The sequence below is a fragment of the Anomaloglossus baeobatrachus genome, chromosome 5 (genome assembly GCF_048569485.1).
Source record: "Anomaloglossus baeobatrachus isolate aAnoBae1 chromosome 5, aAnoBae1.hap1, whole genome shotgun sequence".
Lineage (NCBI taxonomy): Eukaryota > Metazoa > Chordata > Amphibia > Anura > Aromobatidae > Anomaloglossus > Anomaloglossus baeobatrachus.
The window spans coordinates 35,018,505-35,041,875 of NC_134357.1; the positions used below are offsets into that span (position 1 = coordinate 35,018,505).

At 45.9% G+C, this 23,371-nt stretch overlaps 1 protein-coding gene across 1 annotated transcript in view; it reads left to right on the forward strand.

Annotated features, from left to right (window-relative positions):
• ZMAT4 (zinc finger matrin-type 4) overlaps window positions 1–16,491 on the forward strand; it is a 551,003-nt gene extending 534,512 nt beyond the window's left edge. Inside the window, exon 8 of the mRNA XM_075348396.1 lies at window positions 11,617–16,491. Coding sequence (XP_075204511.1) covers window positions 11,617–11,744 — 128 coding nt within the window. The 3' untranslated portion in view covers window positions 11,745–16,491. The remainder of the gene's footprint in view (window positions 1–11,616) is intronic.
• Window positions 16,492–23,371: the final 6,880 nt, after the last annotated feature.

Consider the following 23,371-nt stretch of genomic DNA (forward strand, 5'->3'; position numbering starts at 1 on the left):
CTCGTAACTAGTGATGAGCGGGCACTACCATGCTCGGTACTCGTAACTAGTGATGAGTGAGCACTACCATGCTCGAGTGTTCAGTACTGGTAACTAGTGATGAGCGGGCACTACCATGCTCAGGTACTCAGTACTCGTAACTAGTGATGAGTGAGAACTACCATGCTCGGGTGCTCAGTACTGGTAACTAGTGATGAGCGGGCACTACCATGCTCGGGTACTCAGTACTCGTAACTAGTGATGAGTGAGCACTACCATGCTCGGGTGCTCAATACTCGTAACTAGTGATGAGCGAGCACTACCATGCTCAGGTGCTCAATACTCGTAACTAGTGATGAGCGGGCACTACCATGCTCAGGTGCTCAATACTCGTAACTAGTGATGAGCGAGCACTACCATGCTCGGGTGCTCAATACTCGTAACTAGTGATGAGCGGGCACTACCATGCTAGGCTGCTTCGTACTCTTAACTAGTGATGAGTGAGCACGACTATGCTCCAGTGCTCAGTACTCGTAACTAGTGATGAACGAGCACTACCATGCTCGTTTGCTCATCACTAGTTACGAGTACTGAGCACTAGACCATGGTAGTGCTCACTCATCACTAGTTAAGAGTACTGAGCACCTGAGCATGGTAGTGCTCACTCATCACTAGTTACCAGTACTGAGCACCCGAGCATGGTAGTGCCTCTCATCACTAGTTACGAGTACTGAGCACCCGAGCATGGTAGTGCTCACTCATCACTAGTTACCAGTACTGAGCACCCGAGCATGGTAGTGCCCGCTCATCACTAGTTACCAGTACTGAGCACCCGAGCATGGTAGTGCCCGCTCAACACTAGTTACCAGTACTGAGCACCCGAGCATGGTAGTGCTCACTCATCACTAGTTACGAGTACTGAGCACCCGAGCATGGTAGTGCCCGCTCATCACTAGTTACCAGTACTGAGCACCCGATCATGGTAGTGCTCGCTCATGACTAGTTACGAGCACTGAGCACCCGAGCATGGTAGTGCCCGCTCATCACTATTAGTAATGTCAAAGTGACCTCAATGTATATGGCTAGGGATAAACCGATGACAGCTGTAAACTGTCAATGGAAATGTAACCAACAGCCTGTTTACAAACTGACAGCACTGTCAAACATTTTATGCATTTTTGAAAACAAAAATATGACTTTTTTTTAATTAATATTTATTTAAAAACAGTAAATACATTATAAATAAATATATATATTTTTGTACTATACAGAGTGAAGGTATACATTCTAGATCATGTGAAGTCATTATCCCCCTTTACTCCTCTTTGGTCAGACCTCATCTGGAATATTGTGTCCAGTTCTGGGCACCACATTTTAAAAAAGACATCAACAAACTGGAGCAAGTTCAGAGAAGAGTGACGAGAATGGCGACTGGTCTGCAAACCATGTCCTATGAGGAACGGTTACAGGATTTTGTTGTTGTTTAGCTTGCAGAAGAGAAGACTGAGAGGAGACTAAGGGGTACTTTACACGCTTTGACATCACTAGCGTTTGCTAGTTATATCGAGCGTGATAGTCACCGCCCCCGTCGCACATGCGATATTTGTTGATTGCTGCCGTAGCGAACATTATCGCTACGGCAGTGTCACACGCACATACCTGGTCGGCGATGTCACTGTGACTGCCGAACAATCCCTCCTTCAAGGGGGAGGTGCATTCAGCGTCACAGCGACGTCACCGCGACGTCACTAATCGGCCGGCCAATAGAAGCTGAGGGGCGGAGATGAGCGGGACATAACGCTTGGCAGTATAGACATATCTTTGATCCTTGGAGTTGGCCGTTACTCCTTGGAATTCTTTATTTGGATCATGTGCTCAAAATTGGCAAAGAATTAGAGTACCATACAGATTAATGGTGTTTTCAATATCAGGATGGCTTACCACCCAAAACAGTGCCTGTTGTGAATGTCGTCTGTGTGGGTGCTGTTTTGGAGCTCCCTCTGGTGTCCAGGAATGGTAGTGGTGCTGAGTCTGAGCCTGTGACTCAGACAGGTGTCGGCGTTAATAGGGAATTAAGGAAGTCCTATTGCAGACAAGCCTGGTGTATATAGGAAAGCACTTTTTGCCTTGCTGGTGCCGGTTATAATTGAATTTTCCTCAGCCTCTGGACCTGGCTTGGATTTCTGTCCTTCCCTGTTTCCCTGTGCAAGACTTCTGCAGATAAGTTTGTTAGATTTTTCCTTGCTTCCTGGTTTACACCTTAGGGTGTTTACTTGTCTTTGTTTTTTTTTTATCTGTTTTCTTGCAGGTGAAGTTTTGTTCCTCTAGTGTGGTGAGCATGGGGGTTCCCCCTTTGCTTGCTCTTCTGCAAAAAAGGGAGTTTCTCCTGATCTAACTTGATTATTTGCACTTTTGTATTTTTGTGTTCTTTTTGGTATTTTGTCTCTCCCATTATTTACAAGAGTACCTGACATAGTGGGGGTGAGGTCGCCGACCTCAAGGGCCTTTTTACTCTCAGGAGATTGGTATTTTTTTGGCAGGATTTTTGTAAAGACCACAATCAGTTTCCTTTCCTTTCCTTATATCAAGTTAGTTGGGCCTCGCCTTTGCTAAATCTATTTTTCCTATCTGTGTATCGTGTTTTCCTATATCACCGAAATCTTTATATGTCGGGGGCTGGCTATTCCTTTGGGGACTTCTCTGAGGCAAGGTAGATTTTCTCATTTCTATCTCTGAGGCGTAGCTAGCTTATCAGGCTGTGACGAAGCGTCTAGGTCTTTAGGAACGCTCCACGGCTACTTCTAGTGTGGTCTGATAGGGGATTGCGGTCAGCCCAGGTTCCAACTTCTCTTTTTTTCTTGGTGTTTTTTCACCAATGGGAGGAATTTTTTGTAATCTTCCACGCTTACCGGATCATAACAAATGCCCCTTTACGGTACTCTGTGGTGTCTCTAGCTGGTTTGGTGTTAACGTGCTTGAAGACCTTTTGGAAACCATTGCATCATCTAATGAGGAGATTCGACCTGCCTTAATCACAAGGCGATACTTCATACATTTCTCCTTATATTTGTGACATTAAACAACCTACAAGTGGAAGAGAAATAACTATTATAGACATAAAGGATAATGTATACTGCACTGCGCCGCCTCCTCTGCTAATCCCCGAGACATCACTGCAGTTTAGTTTGATGTTCTGACTTTGCTTCATGATTTCATCCTATTTGGAAACTAATCCAGGATTAGACTTGATTAGTTTCTAACCTTATTTACTTTAGGGATGAGTATAAATTAGGAACCAAAATATCACATTCCCTTCCGGAAACCGAACATGACTGGCTTGTTGGTCAACATGAGAAAAACAGTAAATCAAGCAACTAATCTTCCTTTTCAGGAACTGCAATCATGAGAACATTGCACAGATAATATGTGAAGCCCCTGGCAAATATGGGTTAATTGGGGGGGATAACTCAAAACTAGTGCTAGGGAAATATAGTGATATGAGTCCCAACGCAAATTTGGAAAAGGAACTTCACCTGATGGTGTCCATATAGGTTCGCAGACACTCCTGGGTTCCAAAGAAACAAAGCCCTGCACCTAATTTTTGCCACGTAGACCACTAGTGTCTTCTTATGTGACAGAGGGACTTTTTTGGATATCTCCTTACACTGTCTTGACACTCTCCGCAAAGGAGAAACGTCCCTCCTTAGACCCCTAGTCAGAGGCCTTTTACCTAGCCAAATCAGATCTCCTGCACAGCACTGAGGAGGGGCAACACAACATGTGATCATTTACGATGCGATGTATGTCATTAACATGTGTCATGGCCATTGTAACGTAATGGGGCTTAGCAAAGAACAGCAGCACCAGAGGTCCGTGGGATAGAAGAAGATAGAAGGGGCTGATTGAAGATAGGACAGAGGAGAGGATTGGAGGTCTTGCCTCTGCGGGAAAGTAATGGGGAGAGGTAAAAAACTGAGTATGAGATTTTTATTTCTGAAACCCCTTCCTGGCCTTCAAAATCCAGCAAAAAAACATCACCTGACTAGCTGCCTGTCATGAGTGAATCTCACTCGGGGGAGACCCCTAGTGAATCTGGTATCAGAAAGTCACAGTGCCTTGCTGCTGGCAGGTTCACTATTGTTATTTGGTAACATCTTCTTCCTGGTGGTGTTGTAAGGGTTAAGCATCCTTTCTTACCTGGCTGCTGGCTGTAGCTGTCAATCTCAGGTGTGGCTCTTTGGGATCACTCCCCTTCCCTATTTAAGTCATGTGATCTGATCACATAATGCCTTTGATAGAAATTGAATTCCTCATTTCTATGTGGTCTACTTTGGAAGGAGCCTGCACTGAAAAAAGTCTCGTCAGCCTACGCGCTAGGCATGGTGAGTTTAGGGCCAGCTGAGGGTTTAAAGTATCATGCTAGCCGACAGGTTGAAAGAACCTGTATAGGGACGCTAGGGAGCTCAGGAGTCAGCTTGAGGTGAGTTCAGGAGGTGTCCCCTCGCCCCTATCCCTAGCGGCAGGAACTTCCATTGTATCATTGACCCTGTGTTCCCTGTGTGTTGTAACATCTTTTGGAGGTTTACCAGGAACTAGGTAGATCCTGCTAGCCACGTGCGTGACACCAACATTTTTAGCTGGTCTTTGCATGAATTAAAAAGCTCCCCAAAAAATCAGATTTTTCAGTAAATTCATAACAAATCTGATTTCTTACAAATCAATATGCTCCTCTGTAATTATACTGACCCTGTGCATACTAGTAAAGAGCGCCACACTTGCTGTAAGGCTGTGTTTGGTATTGCATCAACAAGAGTGGCACGGTTTTGGGGATGACCCTATTATGATAGAAACTTTACTGCCAGAAAAAAAGGAAATCGGGATCCCCTTTCCTCCCAGGCACACATCCAACACTTCTATTGGAAACTGTTTGCATTTTGGGTATAAAGCTGTTTTGAGTGTTTGGTTGGCAGCAAAACTCATTCCTAGAGGACAGGTGGCAAGGTTGGCACTGAAATAGGCTAACGCTCACAGTAATATAAAACCATTGTGCTGATCTAGTATAGCGACATAGTAATTAAACTTACCACCAGCAAGTAACGCAGGAAACCACTGAGCAGTGATGAGCCAGCAGCGGCGCGGAGTGACTGCCAGCCCGTCACAAGGTGCTGCCTCGGCACTACCACTGGAAATGCAGATTGCTATCTCTCATTCCTACAATTAATAGTTAGACACAATCCCCCATATGGTGCTCAAGCCGAATGCAGAGCACGGAAATGCGCCATTTTAGTAGAGATTATGCTGTGGATAACAATTCATAAAGTAAAAAGGAAGATTCAGCAACGCCCGGAACTCTGATCGTTTTTCAAGAATTTCAATTAATTCATAAATGGTTGTGAAATTGAATACAGCAGATCTCCAGATATTGCTACGTGCAGGCGAAAATTAAGTCGTAAATGAGTAAAATTGCAAAGTGCTTGTAAAAACAATGAACTTTGCAATGTAGCCCTTATTAGAAATACTCTGTTCTCAAAAACAATGTCATTTTGTAATTCTATAGTTTACTGCTCATTGTTAAAGGGAACCTGTCACCAGATTTGGTGACTATAAGCTGTGGCCACCACCAGTGGGCTCCTATATACAGCAATCTAACATGCTGTATATAACAGCCCAGGCCGCTGTGTAGAATATAAATATCACTTTATAATACTCATCTAAGGGGCAGTGCAGACTGGTCGGATGGGTGTCTCTGTACCGCCCCGTGCTCGGCAGCCGAGCCGCTCGGATCTGGACCTTCAGTGGGTGGCTCGAGGGTCTCCGGACCCGGGGGTCTCGCGGTCACTTCAAGTGAAAGGGGGGTTGTGGTTTGGGGACGTAGATGTACGGCCAGAGCCGTGTTAAGTTCGTGATGCCACCCACGGGATGTGGTGATGGTGGACACCACCGCTGCAGTTACAGGGCACCCGGGGGAGATGTTTAGCAGCAAGTTGTTAACCCCTCCGTTGGCAGGGATGGTGGCCCCAGGACCCGTTCGGAGTGTTTGGCGGTGCAGGGAGATGGGCAACCGGAGGGTGCTGATGTACTCACTATTAGTAAACATACGAGTCTCTGGTAAACCAAGGTGATGGTGGTTGGTGCCCGCAGCCGGCTGCAGTCTGGTCCACCACCCGGCTGGTGGTCTCTGTCTTTCTCCCGCACCTGTGTTGGATGGTGGACTGCCCGCGCTTGTAACTTCAGGAGTACGCTCCCGGCTTGTGGTTGCCTAAGGAGCGCTTTGCCCGCAGACGCTGGCCCGTGGGATCTCTGAGCCGTGGCGGTGGCTACTTATCCCCCTTGTTGGGCTGTTGCCTTCAGTCGGGACTTTGGGTGGGACAGGACCTCTAGTCCTGGCCGCAATCAGTTAATTAGCTAGCCCCCAGTAGCTTCTGGACCTATCTTCAGGGTCTGAGTACCCCTCTTTGTGCTCCAGTTTCCGAGTCAGTTCCCCGACTCGGTACCGGCGGGCTACAACCCTGTCCCGGTCCACCTCGGTTCCACCGAGCCGTCTTCTCGGCTCCTGCAGATGGAGACCGCCGTCTGCCTCTTAGCCAAAGGTACCAGGGCTCCTACCATGGCACCTGCTCAAATTGGTTTCTCTCCTCTGCTGGAGCTGTACACAGCCCCAGCCCACACACCTCTCCAACTTGAACTCTCAACCTTATCTCTGGCTACTTTCCCGCCCCAGGCTGTCTGAACTCCTCGGTGGGCGTCTTCCAACTGCCTGGTTCCGCCCCCTGGTGTGTCCATCAAGCCCTGAGGGGGACGACTAGGGTTTAAATGTTTGGCTGTATGTTACCTATGAGGGACAGGCGTAATGCGGGGCCCTATTTGTGACTACCTGGCCCGGCCAGGGCGTCACATCTCCGTTCTCCGTGTCTGGCACCTCCTCTTTCGGCCATCTTTGTCCTCCTTTTTCTAAAGCCTGGGCGCATGACGTGTCCTACGTCATCCACAGTAGCCGGCATTGAGGTCCCGCGCAGGACCTCAATGCCGGACAATGTGGATGACGTAGGATGTGTCATCCACATGGGCCACAGGAGAAGAACGGTGATTGCCACAGAGAGGAGGCGCTGGACCGGAGAGCAGCGACGCCCATCAGACCAGACCGCCCCTTAGGTGAGTTCTACACAGCACTGTATACACACATATGTGTGCTGTATATAAGTCCCCACTGGTGGTGGCTGCAGCTTATAGTCTCCAAATCTGGTGATAGCTTCCTTTTAATGGGGTTGTCCACAGTAATTACAAGTTCTTAAAGGGGCCAGGGTCAGTAGTCATAGGCAAGGGGTTCAGTCTTACGCTCGCCCCTGCACACTACAGACATGGGGGAATGAGTGGTTTGTGGAGTGGGTGTAGAGGTGGTACCTGATTGCAGTGCGACGTCCCGGACATCAGCTGGCCTTTCTGGGTCTTATTACTTATAGCGTTACTATAGATGAGTCCACAACAGTTTAAAACTGCGCAAAGTTTAGCGCAAACACGTTTTAAACATAGCTGCATTTTTCTGATAACAACAGGCTTTACAGTGAACTTCTCAACAGGCATTCGACTTATAGTATAACCCGACTCTTCTGTTATGGCTACCACCAATGAGGATGAGGGTGGGTTCTTCATTTCTCCCCTGGCTTTTCAACCATCTAAGTCCATGGCTAGAATACTGGCATGGCTCTGTAGAAATGAGGCTACTCCTAAAGTCTTAATCCTGCAGTGCCAATGGCCATTGGTCAACACCGACTCCGCCATTGTCCGCACCAAAGGGAAAAAGACTGTTACGGACTGGATGTGGTGTAAGGCTGGGACAGGACCGGTAAGAACAGAAACCATCCAGATGGAGCTGAAAGTGTGTCTGAACATGCTCTGTATTATTGAAACATGCTGGAAGCCATGTGCCTGCTATCTCATGTATCACGTTGTTGATGAGAAACGCTAAAGTAAAGCTTTGTCGCTTGTACTGAACTAGTGGTCTCCTTGTTGGAACAATTCGTCATCCAGTTCTGGCCAGCCAAAGCAATCGGTGACATAAGGCCTGCATGGGCGTATGGCCTATGTGGCGCCCTGGACAAGCCAGGTCGTCACAGGTACTGCAACAACACACCCCACACCCCGAGATAGGCACATCAGTCACATACAAATCCTTGTTGCCTCCCTCCAGGGGCTGATGTCCACACTAGGTGGGGTGGAGCCAGGCGGTTGGCTCCACCCACTGAGGAGTTCACAGTCCTGGAGGCGGGAAAGGAAGTCAGAACAGTTAGGGAGAGTGAAGGAGATGGAGTGAAGTAGTAGTAGAGGAGCAGACTGACCGTGTCCGGGTACGTGGCCCGGGCACCTAGAGCAAGGTTGGCAGACAATGGTGGCTGTCTGCAGGAGAGGCCGATCGACGCGGAACCGTAGGACCGGGGACGGGCGGTGGGCCGCCGGTACCGAACCGGGGAGCGAAGAGAAGCCAGCACAAACCGGCAGGGCCTACGGACCCCGACCAGGCTTGGAGTCGCCGTTAAACAGGTCAAATCCGTTAGCGACCGGAACCTCCGGGGTTTCCTAGCAGCAAAGACCTGATTGAAGGCAACCTGCAGATTGAAGGTGCAGGGAAAGGCAGCTACCACCAACCTTCCGGGAGTAACCACAGCAGCCGGCTGCGAGACCCGTCCATCCAGCCGTTTGTTTTATCGGAGACTCTGTATCCATTGCTGGCTGAGTGAGTACCACCGTGCCATCTGGCACCGTGCTGCCCCCGCGACCCTGCACCTCGCCAACCGTACCTCCCCGTCACACCTCACCGGGCCCCGGGACCACCAACCCCCCTACCCACAGAGGGGAGAGAAACATCTTGGCTGCTCCCTGTCATCGCTCCCGGGATCCCCGTCCAGAGCAGCGGTGGTGTCCCAACCTCACCACAAACCGTGGGTGGCATCACGGACCAACTCCCCAAACCCAAACCACCCCTTTCACTCACGGGCGAGGAGCGCCGCTCGAGTCCCCGGATCTGGCCCACCGCTCGAGCCACCGAGCAGCAGCAGTGCCGGACCCGAGCGCCAGCGAGAGCGCAGTAGCGACTGCTCCCTCCCCGCCCGCGACAGCCTACCCTTCCCAAGACCACACACCCAGCTGGGATAATGTATTTCATGTAGTGTGCTGGGGCATTAGGAACACCTGTTTTTTTTGAAGAAGAAGACAGCCATGTCATTTATAATGCTGCTGTTCTCCTATCAGCTCATCACAAGTAGAAATAAAGGTCACACTTGGACCCCTGGTGCCTAAAGCCGGGATCTAAGGGCAGTACAAAAACTCGGGAAGTTTTGTACAGATTTGACATGACTAGCTCCATGCAGAGCTCTTTTTGTTTGTCCACATATCGTACGAGTGTAGGAACAACCTTCCTTTTATATGTACCAGTCTGGTCCATAAATCGGACCAAAGTAGTACATGTTCCGATTTTCTTTCGACGCAGAGCCTTGGTCTGTGTGGAAAATTGGCCATGTGTACTGACACGTTGGGTATAATGGGTGTGTTCGTTCGCCATGTGCTGTCTGTGGCGAATATAATATAATACGCCCTTTTGAACTAACCATTAGGGTTCCCAAAGGGCCCAAAACTATATAAGAAGAGACCAGTCTTCTAAATGTCACATGGTAGGTGGAGGCCCATCACATATTTTACATTGGGTATCTTGAGCTTTATTTGGATCCTTACTGATTAGGACCTAAGAGCAACTACTACATTGCCTCCCATGTCGTTAGGCCCCTGGAGATGAGATAGTTTGCTTGTAAAACTAACTAACTATAGGCAGCACATAGTGGGAGGGATCAGGGATCATTAATTTTCTCCAAAAACAGCACCTCTAATAAGAGACACAACCTATGGATAAGAGGTGGAGCTTCTTTAAGATTGTGTAGTCATGTTTTTCTATTTTCATACGAGAGGCACCATATTATACATTACATTACTATCACGGTCGTCTCACTGTTTTTGGAGACTAGAGACATCTTTAGGACTGGAGCCTCTCATCTCCTTTTGGCTTTCTACATTTAATGTAGTTTTGTTTCTCTTAGTACTGAAACTCGTGATGTCTGTTTTGCTACTAGCAGCTTTTTGAGCAGCTCCTAGCTGAGTGCTTCTGCTGCAGATGCTTTGTAGCCACGCCCCTTCAGGTTAAATAGAGGTGTTTCCCAGCAATCCTTGCTGAAGATACAAATCCATTTGTATACTGGCCCACTTGGTGGAAAGAGCATAGGAGTGTTTACTTTATCCTTTTTTGTTGCTGTTTTCCCCCTGCTTGTCTTACCATTCCTTGTGTTATATTAGTGCAGCGGTGGAGCTTGTGTCTCCCTGCCAATGCACTAGCCAGAGCAACTACAGGGTTTTTCTCAGGGTCTAAGGTTCCTGATTTGCGACCATTGTGGAGACTGTATAGGGCCTGACTAGTAGTGTATGGAGAGCTACAGGTGAGGATAGGAGGTGTTCCATCTACCCAACTCACTAGAGCTAGGGCCCCCTGTTGTTATTGTGTCCCCGGTGTTCCCCCTTTCTTATTGTATTGTCTGCTGTATTTTTATTGTTCGTCAGACATCAGTTATCTGGACCCGTCACGTGTAAGCGCGACATTTACATGGCATTGTGCAATCACCCCTTTTACAGTTGCTGTTTCCTGCCCCCAAAATATGTCTCTGGATAGTGGCGCTTAGTCTCAGACAACACATCCTGGTGCCACTTACAGAGAAGTGTTAGGGGCCCTTTGCACACTACGACATCGCAGGTGCGATGTCGGTGGGGTCAAATTTGAAAGTGACGCACTTCCAGCGTCGCTCTCGACATCGTAGTGTGTAAATCGTTTTAACTACGATTACCGAGGGCAAAAGCGTCTGTATCGTATGATCGGTGGAGTGTCGGTCATTTTCATTATTTTGGCTGAAGCTACGGTACGATGTTGTTCCTCGTTCCTGCGGCAGCACACATCGCTGTGTATGAAGTTGCAGGAGCGAGGAACATCTCCTACCTGCGTCCCATCTGCAATGCGGAAGGAAAGAGATGGGTGGGATGTTTACGTCCTGCTCATCTCCGCCCCTCCACTTCTATTGGCTGCCTGCTGTGTGACGTCGCTGTGACGCCACACAACCCGCCCCCTTAGGAAGGAGGCGGGTCGCCGGCCAAAGCGACGTCGCAGGGCAGGTAAGTGCATGTGAAGCTGCCGTAGCGATAATATTCGCTACGGCAGCTATCACAAGATATTGCAGCTGCGACGGGGGTGGGGACTATCGCGCTCGGCTTCGCTACCATAGGCTTGCGATGTCGTAGTGTGCAAAGGGCCCCTTAGGGAGTGCCACTTACTGGGAAGTTCTGCAGCTCCTGAAATAATGTATCCGGGAGGTCTCCCCTGTTCTGGAAGAGTTACCAAGTATGGAACCTAAGTAAGACAATGTTCTCAGTGTAAGCACTAGAAAACCCCATAGCCTGACAGTATCCATTGAGCCCCAATAACTACTGGGCTATAACGAGTTATCATACCTTTTTTAATTGTATCTAAGGTTGTATTATATAACATCTTTCAGTATGAGAAGGATGAACTTGGACATTTTACTAAATATCTTTCCTTCTACTTTGCAGGAAAGGACAATGACAGCGGAAGAAGCTCTCTTAGTCCTCCACAAGTCACAGAAGACACAGGGGAATGTTCTCCAGAGAATAACTTCTACTCCATTATGGTCACAGAAGAAACTCACATTATGTGCTGAGCAATCAAAGGCACTACTCAGACTTTCTCTTATCCAGTACACAGCACAAGAAAGGGCTTTGGTTTTTTTCTTAAAGAGACCAAGAAACGAGCATGGATTGACCTCAAGAACTTTTCCCGTTCCTGCCACTTTTAACGTCGATGGGATCCAATGGCAGATGATTGGGGAATTTTGTAGCTTCAGACTATACCCCTCAGCTCATTATGGAATTACAACTATATACTAAGGCATTTACTACATAGAACCATCTCAATTCAATAGACCTTTCTGTTGGTTCCCTAAGTAAGGACCTTTTAAGAAAATGTGATCTCTCGCAATGTCTACGAGATCAGAATGAGTCATTTGAAAAGTTCACATCGAAAGCTGATGTTGCCCAAAGACGATGGAATGGAGATGTCCGAACAGCTCCTCAATATGCGTCTTGTTTGACCTTTTAACTTCAAGTTCCTTTTTAACACTTCCAATAAATCATTGCTGAAAGGTCAAAAGAAAATGTGATTTCACTGGAGTGCGGAGATCCCATCGGCTGCGCAAGATTCTCTCGAATAATGGGGTTTCTTGGAAGTTACTTAGACTCAACATGAGTCCTCCTCCAACTTTACCGATGCTCGGAAATGAAGTTGACCTGCTGCTATGTCATACTGGTAGTATGTTCTATGGACTGATGAGCGTCGGCAAACCAGAAGGATACAAATATCCAGAGGGATTTCTGTCTTTTGCTCAATTTTAACAGCGTAACGGGTGCAAATGATGAGCGTAAAGCTTTATAGAGAACTTAAAGGAACAAGCATATTTTACATCATATCCCTTACTGGTATCCTTTTGCCTGCGACTAATTTAAACAATGATTAGATTTTAATTTTCATCATCTCCAAAATGCGTGTGGTCTTCTCATTACTACCCTCGTCTGGACTATTAACGTGTTTGGACTAATATGGGAGCTACAGATAAGAACACGTTTATGTTCAGTGCCGGATTACCTAGCGCACGCTTGTCTTGTGTTTTTTTTATCACCACACTCCTTCCGATGGGTAATTCTGTGCTGGGAAGACGACTTTGCAAATCCCTTATGAACATGGAATGATTTGGCTTTGTAGCATAATATTCAGTATTTATAATACTGGCGCATAGGTTTCGAAACGTTTTTAGGATTTAATACAAAAATTTGACTTTTTAACTGAAAGAATATTTGGCAATTGTTCCCAAGTGATCGCAGTTTGGTTTTTAAGAGATTTTTAGTGGAGGTATTCTACCAAAATCTAAACAATAACCACCAAAATGGTGGTCCAGTGCCCTGTGAATGAATGAAGCAGTAGAGTACATGCATGACCACTGCTTTATTCACTGTTTAAAGGATCGGTGGTCTCGCTTGAGCAGTGCCCCTCTTGTAGATAAACAAAAGTGATGAAGCAACATGAACCACTGCTTCATACAGTCAACGTATCTGGGAACCCTAACCCAGCAGTTGCTAGTGGTCTGATCTTCACTGATCATCCATTTATCACCTATCCTTTGGTTAGGTATAAATGTTGGTGGTGATCCTCCACTCCGGCTGTTGCCAGTTGTCTGATCTTCGCCGATGAGCCATTTATCAACTATCCTTTGGTTAGGTATAAATGTTGGTGGTGGATACCTACTCCAGCGGTTGCTAGTGTTCTGATCTTCACTGATCATCCATTTATCACCTATCCTTTGGTTAGGTATAAATGTTGGTGGTGATCCTCTACTCCGGCGGTTGCCAGTTGTCTGATTTTCGCCAATGAGCCATTTATCACCTATCCTTTAGTTAGGTATCAATGTTGGTGGTGGACCTGTACTCCAGCGGTTGCCAGTGTCACTGATCATCGATTTATCACCTACTCTGTGGTTAGGTATAAATGTTGGTGGTGAACCTCTAGTCCGGCGGTTGCCAGTTGTCTGATCTTCGCCGATGAGCCATTTATCAACTATCCTTTGGTTAGGTATAAATGTTGGTGGTGGATACCTACTCCAGCGGTTGCTAGTGTTCTGATCTTCACTGATCATCCATTTATCACCTATCCTTTGGTTAGGTATAAATGTTGGTGGTGAACCTCTACTCCGGCGGTTGCCAGTTGTCTGATCTTCGCCAATGAGCCATTTATCACCTATCCTTTGGTTAGGTATAAATGTTGGTGGTGGACCTGTACTCCAGCGGTTGCCAGTGGTCTGATCTTCACTGATCATCGATTTATCACCTACCCTGTGGTTAGGTATAAATGTTGGTGGTGGAATAACCCCCTTTAAAGGGTTGTCCACAAATTTTATATTCATGATCTAAGCTAAGAATAGTTCATGAATATAAGATGGTGGGGTCAGACGTCCAGGGCCTCCACCGATGAGATATTAGCACCTCCGATGGCGGCTGAATGTAAACAGTTTACGGACCATACTGTTTAATGGCTGCTGTCAGTTAATATATCTCAGCTCCTATTAAAGAGAATAGGCACTGCAAATTGGTTCAATAAATCAGACTACGTTGGGAACTCATAAGGGTTAATTAGCTGTTTGCAAATGAGCAATTTTTGCAAAGGTGGGAATCATGTTCCAAATGGAGAATATTTTTTTTAGATATTTTGTAGAATACTCTTAACTTACCAGAAACCTAATACTGGATCTACAGTATGGACAAATCGTGGCCAAATTAAACCGCTGGTACCCATCTTTGTGCATTACATGGACAATCCATGGATTTCACTATGAACTGTGTAATGCTTCATTTTACCTGTGGTGGCGCTGCATGGAAATTGAACTTTTGGTTCCTCATTACAGCTGATCACTGAGGGACCCAGTTCCAAGATATCTTGTGATCACCCTACTACCAAAACAAACGTTTCAAGGTTTATCCAAAAACCCAACCATCCACGGAATAACACGAATGTCACTGTTATTTTCAAAACATTGGGAGGTTGGACATTTTGGAGATGACTCTTTGCCGGTACCTGATCGGTACTAGATCTCAGCCTATACTCTACAACCACAGGGTTATATATTGTAGATTAGAAGACAAAGCCAGAAATTTCGGAGATTGTAAAAACCAGTATGGCTATTGGAAGGTGTCATGTTGTTGGAGATATGGCCACTAGGTAGATCTTTAATGGGGTATCAGTCAGGGATTCCAAAATTTGCTTAGAACGGGTGTAACAAGTTACCGTAGTTGGAAGTTCAGGTATCTTCCGATAGGGTCAAGACTAGCACAGGTCTCTTCTTGGGAATGCCGATACAAATGGGGGATAGACCGGTTAAATATGTGATTTTACGACCACCCCTTCAATGACTAGTGGTATATTAATGTATGGATCGCCACATTTCTCTTTCCCAGAATTATATATATATCACGGTATACTTATCTATGCTGTACAGAGCCATAGAAAAAAAAAGAAGAAACTATTGATATTTACAGAACGTTGCCTTATCAATTAGCAATAGACAGGTATTATGGGTAGCAGGTACAGAGAGTCTATAAATGCAAGCATGATCAATATGCCTTTTACAGCCCTGTAGATGGGGCTCTTTACCCTGAGGACCCTACGAAAATGTCTCAAGGAAAAAGGTGTCAAAAATCCAGCATATTAAAAAAAAACAAAAATAATTGTGTGTAATTTATATGGTAATTTTATTAATGTGCTTAAGTATTTCCTGAGTAGTAAAATATCCATTGCTTCACCTTATATACAGAGAAGTCATATCCACCTATCAAATAAGTGTATTTCTACATCAAATCGGGCTATACGTGTGGCCTTTTAGAGAAGCAGATCAGATGTCAAATGTTCATTTATTGTAACAGGATAAAAAACAAAATACATTTCTGCTCTTGGCAATGATAGCGTCAATTTATTATCAGATTATAGTAGCAAGGGCACGGAAAAATAGAGGAAGCCCAAGAGGTTTTAATGGCATCTACAGAAATAGGAAGAAAAAAAGTCTTATCATAGTTCCTCGTGGGCGGTATCAACTAGACTCCTCCCCTGAGGAGCTACAAATTTGAAAAAATCAGGCTTAAGGGAGTTGACTCTAGCTGCTATTATACAAGGGCATTTTAATTATAGAGGTTAAATCCTGCAGCTACTATGGAAACTAAGGCGATAAGGGCTCAACTTCGTTTGACCCTTCCCCTCTTACCTACACAATTTCTGCTCTTTTCACATACAATCTATTGTTATGTGAAACTTTTCTTTTAAAGAATATAGGTGCTGCCCTTCAAGACAAGGGTTCTGTTCTAAATCATCCCCCATAGGGGTTCCAAGTCAACAATTAGGACAAATGGGGAAGGATCAAATATGTTCCAGCCTCCCTTGCTGTGGACAAGCGGATGTGTGGTGTGGATCGTTGGGGCACCATTTTTCTTATTGTGTGGCTTCCTCTCCTTTATGTGAACACTTGGCTAGTGCTAACAACATATCAAGTTATATTGGTATACGGATAAAGTTGGTGGTCCTATAGGAAATTAAGTCAAGAGACTTTTCCTCCAAGGTTCCTCAATGTCTAGCATTATTTGTTTCCACTTGTGGTTTCGTTGCATCCTTCGGCTCCTCCATGTCATTGTTGAGCACACGGCATTACTGAAAGCATGACATAATAGTGTTGTGGTGAGTTGTGTAGGGCACGTCGTGTGTTACACTATGAAAACAGATTGTGTAATACTCTGTGTGATTTACCCACCCTCATTCTTCTGTGAAACAAATGTATGTGCTAAAGAAAGAACAATAAAATCTAAATATGGATATCAGCGCTCAGTGTGTTATGTATAGTAGGGTCATAATTTACTGTTGTGTAGTACTTTTAGATAATTGTATCTTTTAGGCCGCCTTTACACGTCAAAAAGCATTCCGATCAGGTTGCAAACCGCATATTAGAGGGTCGGAAAATAAATGAAGAAATAAAGATTGGATTTGGAATCTTATTTGAATGTTTCTAACTAAAGGTAACTGCTGACATGTGAAAATTATTTTCTTTCATGTCATACTCTTTCAGGAGGTCTACTCCATTTCCAGTATCAATGGAAGTCAGTGAATACACACCGCACCTACTAGTGTTAATGGCTGTGAGCAATTTTTAAAAGGTACATTCAGGACTGCATAGGAGCTGTGTATACTAAAATTCTATTGAATGCACTGTAGAAATAGTGGCAATAAAGCTGCTATGGTGGAAATAGACTTTAAACTGATTGTCACGGGATATAAAATGACAGAACAGGGGCTCCTAGGCTGGCCCTTAGATTTGAGACCCTGCGCTGTCCCTTATCTCAGAGGTAGGATTGATGGTAGGATTGATGGTAACCAGGTCTGAGCCCCCAGCATGACCCTGACTGCTATCCGAGCCCTGATGTTACTCCCCCTCTCCCTTACCCTTAACACAGTAACAAAAGCCCACAGAAACGACATGGACAAGAGAGAACGAAAACTCGCACACACTGCACTTGTCACGCTCCCGGTGTCATGCCACCTCTCCTTACCCACTGATCCGGCCTCACCGTCATTGCACCGCTCCTTACCCACTGATCCAGTCCACGTGTCCGCCGGTCATGGCTTCCGCTCCCGCTCGTGCTCTCCTGTGTCCTGTCCCCAGTCTCATGTGTCTGACTCTGAGACCTAGACTCATGCTTCTGTATAGGGTCGGGCCGCGCCCACTCACCTGGTCTTATGGGCCCAGCACTGCTGAAGCAAGATATGACATGAGGCTGTGCTGGGTATATAGGACTGGCCTTTCCATGTGGGCGGGGCCTGATCAACGTGTCTTGTAAGCCTTGTCTTGAAAGGTAGATGCTCAGGTCCCCTGGTGCCATGTCCTGTTATCAATACTATTGCCTGACATTCCTACCCGGCAACTGTGCTGGATTCCTGCACTGTCTCCAGGAATTCTGAAGCCCCAGTGACTCTGTTCTACCCGTCCCCTGTGGGACGCTGTCCTTGCCATGCTGGTGCTCCGGCTACCGTGCACCCAGGCCTCCGGTGGGGTGCACGGCCCAGTGGATCCACCACCTGGACCTAACAGCACTCAACACAAACACAAGAGATTATATGTGTACTTGAGAATAAAGAAAAAGGAAGGAAGTAAACGCATGACAGGGAAACTTCCACACCACTCAAAATAGCAACTACAGGTCACCACGAACTGGAACACCACAAAGACAAGAATCGCTGGAGCTGTGCTGAAGCTATAATCAGCGCTGATTGAGCAAGGTCCAGAATGTTATATAGGAAGGAGACAGCTGTGATTGGTAATTAGCAACCTGTGGTCCTAGTAGAGTTCTCCAGGTCAGCAGCAATTAACTCCTGCAGGACTGAGGAACTGAGCACATGAAACAGCCGACTCCCAGCTCTGGCTGAACAACTAGGAGACATCAGGTTGCCTGTCAGGCTCTACAGTGTGAACAGAGCATGACGCCGCCATGACAGCTAATGAGTCTGGACCTCAACATCGCATGACACTCATCTATTAAGAAATTCTGTGCTTCCCTATTATGTCCGCATTGGATTATCCGCTATGTATCCATTTGTGTGAGTTCAGTACTTCCAAACAAGAAAGAATAAATAATGACTTGTCTGATGATAATTTTCCTATTGAGAGTTGCCGTAGATTTATTTCAGTAAACTGCGAGCATAGAGAAACGCGTAGGCTATATATAGTCCGAAAATCATTTGCCACTTGATCATAGAATGTCTTTTGTTGCACAGTACTCATCAAAATAACTACATGTGGAAACCACTGGGTTAGGATATCTATGAACACTAACATAGTGGGCTAATTTTTGGACACCAAGGGACCAAATCTAGCAGGTTTTGTGAGTTCTCTGTTGTCAAACTGTAATGATACATTGTTACGCAAATCTTTTTGGGCAAAAAGTTTTCATTTTTGCTTTTTTACGCCAGTTTTGAAAACTTTATTAAAAAGTGGACTGACATGGCTAAAAGGGGGAATATAAAGTACTGTATGTCCAAACACACCTGACAAATTGACCATAATTTACTCAACAAAAGTGACATAAATTACAACAGAAATTGATGCCAGACAATGACTTTGTAAATGCAGTTTCTAGTAAGGTACATGGAGAATGGGGACCACATCTTTCCATTAGCTTATATTTTTTGGTATTTTACAATCATATTGTAGAAGCAATTAAAGGGAACCTGTCACCAGATTTGTCCCCTATAAGCTGCGGCCACCACCAGTGGGCTCTTATATACAGTATTCTAACAGCTGTATATAAGAGTCCAGGCCGCTGTGCAGAACGTAAAAATTTACTTTATAATACTCACCTAAGGGGCGGTGTGGTGCATACTGGTCGGATGAGTGTCTGTTCTCCGATATCAGAGCCTCCTCTTTCGGCCATCTTTGTTCTTCTTCTGAAGCCGGGGTGCATGACATGTCCTACGTCATCCACACTTGCCGACATTGAGGTCCTGCGCAGTCGCACTTTGATCTACCCTGAGGAGCGCAGATCAAAGTATTGTAGTGCGCCTGCGCAGGATCTCAATGTTGGCCTGTGTGCATGACGTAGGACGCATCATGGACTCATACTTCAGAAGAAGGAGAATAAAGATGGCCGAAAAAGGAGGCGCCAGACCCGGAGAACGGAGACACCCATCCGACCAGTCTGCACCACACCGCCCCTTAGGTGAGTATTATAAAGTGATTTTTACATTCTACAGAGCAGCCTGGGCTCTTATATACAGCATTCTAACATGCTGTATATAAGAGCCCACTGGTGGTGGCCGCAGCTTATAGAGGCCAAATCTGGTGACAGGTTCCCTTTAAGATTCAGATGTGCAAAAAAAGGGTTTAGGTAAGATGATTTATAGAGTAAATCCACCATAAAACAGTCTGAGTTCATTGGAATTGATCCAAAAACAAATGAACTTGGATCGACCTAACTTTCTTCTGAATTTTCAGTTCTTAAGTTAAGGGCCAAATACACATTTACACATTAGATGAATAAAGCATGAACCCGATGATTTTATTGGGACCAGCTCACCCTCAGTCTCCTCCATTTCTCTCCCGACTGATAGAGCCAGAGGAAAAAATTATTGGGCAGTTGGAGTTTCTACAACCAATCCCTTTGCTTTTAGGGGAAAGGTGACTGACAGTGGCATTCTCCTCTCTCCCAGATGAACATACAAGAGTAGTTCTGGCCAACAGTGGCATCAGGAATAGCTGATTGGCAAGGGTACAGGTTTCGCACACCCACAGATCAGACATTGAAGACCAATCCTAAAGAGGGCTTTACACGTTGCGACATTGGCAACAAGATATCGTCGGGGTCACGTCATTAGTGACGCACATCCTGCGCCGTTACCGACATCGCAGCGTGTAACGCAAATGAGCAACGATCAACGAGCACAAAAACGTCAAAAATCATTGCTTGTTGTCACATCGCTCATTTCCATAATATCGCTGCAGCGACAGGTACATTGTTGTTTGTCATTCCTGCGGCAGCACACATCGCTGTGTGTGACACCGCAGGAGCGATAAACATCTCCTTACCTGCCTCCACCGGAAAAGGAGGAAGGAAGGAGGTGGGCGGGATGTTCCGGTCGCTCATCTCCGCCTCTCCTTTTCTATTGGGCGGCGTTTTAGTGACGCTGCTGTGACGTCGCTGTGACGCTGAACGAACCGCCTGTGACGACATGGACTCTCATGGGTTAAAGTTTCTTAAAATTCAGCCAGACAGCATGATAGATTGTCTATAGACGGGGGAGAAGTCCCTCATTGTTTTTACAAGACTCTTGTTGACTCAATGAAATTGTGTTGGCCACTGAAAGCCAGACGTTTTGTTCTCTAGACTTTTCCAGTAACCATTGTATTGTAGTTGTGTATTGCTAATGTGATTACCTTAGTAGCCATTGTTGAGTCTGTGACTTGCAGACTCCATGTAGATATCTTCAGTTTTTCTGTAGCCATCATTTGGATGAACATTGTCCATGCAGCTTGAGATTCATCCAATGGGAGAGGCGCTCTTGTCCAACCAATCGATGAGGACGCAGTGTATCTAAGTGGAAGGCTGTGGCTATAAAAGGGACTTCTTTAAGCCACCAGGTGGTTGATGGATGCTGATGGATCCAGTCTCAGCTCTTTGGAGCTGACTAGAGGATCAGGATAACTTATGGCTTCAATCTAGGGACTCCGGTTCTGGTTGGAGACCATATCCACAATCTAGGGATTTCGACTCCGGCTGCCAGGATTGTAACATCATACCAGGACTACCTAAGGAGGACACTCAGGTTGGGACAGTTCAGTCACCTGTTACAGACTTTGCAGACCTCACACAGCTTCCTAAATCTGGCATTATTCCTTTCTCGGTGGGTGCCCGCCAAAAGCGGGGTGCTGCTGGATTGGAGTAAATAGCCCTGGAACCTCTGAGGCATGGACATTCTAAATCCCTGGTGAGCCAGCGGAAGGGTGAGACTCTGTTGCCTGTTACATTTGTGTGTTTTGCTGGTTATGTGTTATGTGCCGTTAATTGTTTGGGGATCCAATAAAGTCTAATTATTGTGGTTCCCTCATCTTGTGTTGTCTGAGTAGTGTTACGCCCACGGTTAAGGAGGCCGGCGTTCAGTTGGGACGAGCCCTGAGCCACGCTGTCTTTCTAAAGGCGGCGGGTTTTAGTGGACGAGAGCACCCACTGAGCCCCGTGTCTCCACACCGCCCCCTTAGAAAGGAGGCGGATCGCCGATCACAGCAATGTCGCAGGGCAGGTAAGTGCGTGTGACGCTGCCGTAGCGATAATGTTCGCTACGGCAGCGATCACCACATATCGGCCGTACGACGGGGGCCGGTACTATCGCGCTCGGTATCGCTAGCATCGGCTAGCGATGTCGCAACGTGTAAAGCCCGCTTAAGGATTAGAGATGTGTGAACAATTGTGCCGAATACAGACTACAGACTTTACAAAAAAAAAAAACAGAGTTCAGATGCTTTATGCATCAACACCACTCATGCGAGCTTGTGCTCGGGGACGCTCGGTGCTCAGCGCAATGCGAGCCGCTTGCAGTGTTTGATCAGCTCGCACTGGGGGGATAACAACAGCAGGATCGGATGTAGTGTGACACACTCGCCCCTGGAAGTGATCTGTTTATGGCTGGCTGCATTTGGGCGAAGACCCAAATTCTCCAATTAGTGACTTCGATTGGGGTTCAAGTCAAATCCAGGTCCCAAACCAAACTTTATCTAAAGTCCGTCTGAACCAGCCAAATAGAACTTCCATGGGTTCACTCATCTCTAATAGTATAGGTGATCAATGTTAACACTAGAACTACTGAGGTAGTCATTTTGACTACTTTGCACTATGTATTTCTATATAGGTGTCACGAGTCCAGTAGTTCTAGTGTTAAAGTCCCATACAATCTCTTTAAGATCACTATACGCTTTAGTCTAATGGCCACTGAACCCGCCGATATCGATGGGTTTGGTCAACAGTCTAATGTGTATGGAGACCCTAGACAGATAATTGTCAGGGGAGATAAGGATCTCACATGTCCGATTTCGGACTACTTATCTTTTTGGTTATCTAGGCATAAACCCTCATCAGAGATGTCAGGTAGGAGCTGTCTCGTAGTAAATATAGGAGTGTTCGGCAGGGTGAATGCTCCTGTGTATGAAGAGTGCCGGCCAAACGATCAACCAAGTTATCTTTCGTCTGACCGTTGCCGCCAGTGTGCACTGATTTATTTAGCTGCTAGTAATCCTCTATCCACGCATTCACCCTCTTGTAGTGTCGTTAAAGAGATTTTATTATCAGAGTTAATGTCTACAAATATATTAAATAATTCATGCTAAATTGCATCGGAGCTGATATTATATCCTTAGTGACAATTGGGACATCAGAAGAAATAATGAAGAGCCTACCGGCCAACAGAGGAAGCAATAAGAAAGTGTTCCCACCGCTCCCAGCAAGCACGCTCTGTTCCCAGTGTAACATTACATTGCTCGTACTGGAGGCGAGGGCACTTTTTAGAATTAATGAAGTCGCAGAGCGAACCCTATGAATATTGAAATCCTGTGCTATGCTGTCATAGTGGAATCACCAACTTACAGGTCATCAGGGGACAATATTTCATATACCTTGAGGTTCAGAACAGTAAGTTTTACGACTATGACTGTAAGATTATTCCAACAGATCTTGGCAGGGTATAATCAATACATCTTGGAACAGAATGTCCATTGGAAAATCTTTTCTAACTCTTTTACTTACTAATTTCCATGCATAAGTCAAAAAGACAACAATCATTGATTGTGAGGTTATGTTAGTTGTGGCCTGTGGCTGAAGTGTTCCTGCCCCTGAAGAAGCCAATCGCGTCAATCTATTGTTATGCTATGTAGTGTGAATAAGGGTTTAGGAATCATAGCTCTGTAATGCATAGCCTCCTCTTTTTCAAGGGACCAAAAGTAATTGGACAAGGGACTCTAAGGGCTGCAATTAACTCTGAAGGCGTCTCCCTCGTTAACCTGTAATCAATGAAGTAGTTAAAAGGTCTGGGGTTGATTACAGGTGTGTGGTTTTGCATTTGGAAGCTGTTGCTGTGACCAGACAACATGCGGTCTAAGGAACTCTCAATTGAGGTGAAGCAGAACATCCTGAGGCTGAAAAAAAAAGAAAAAATCCATCAGAG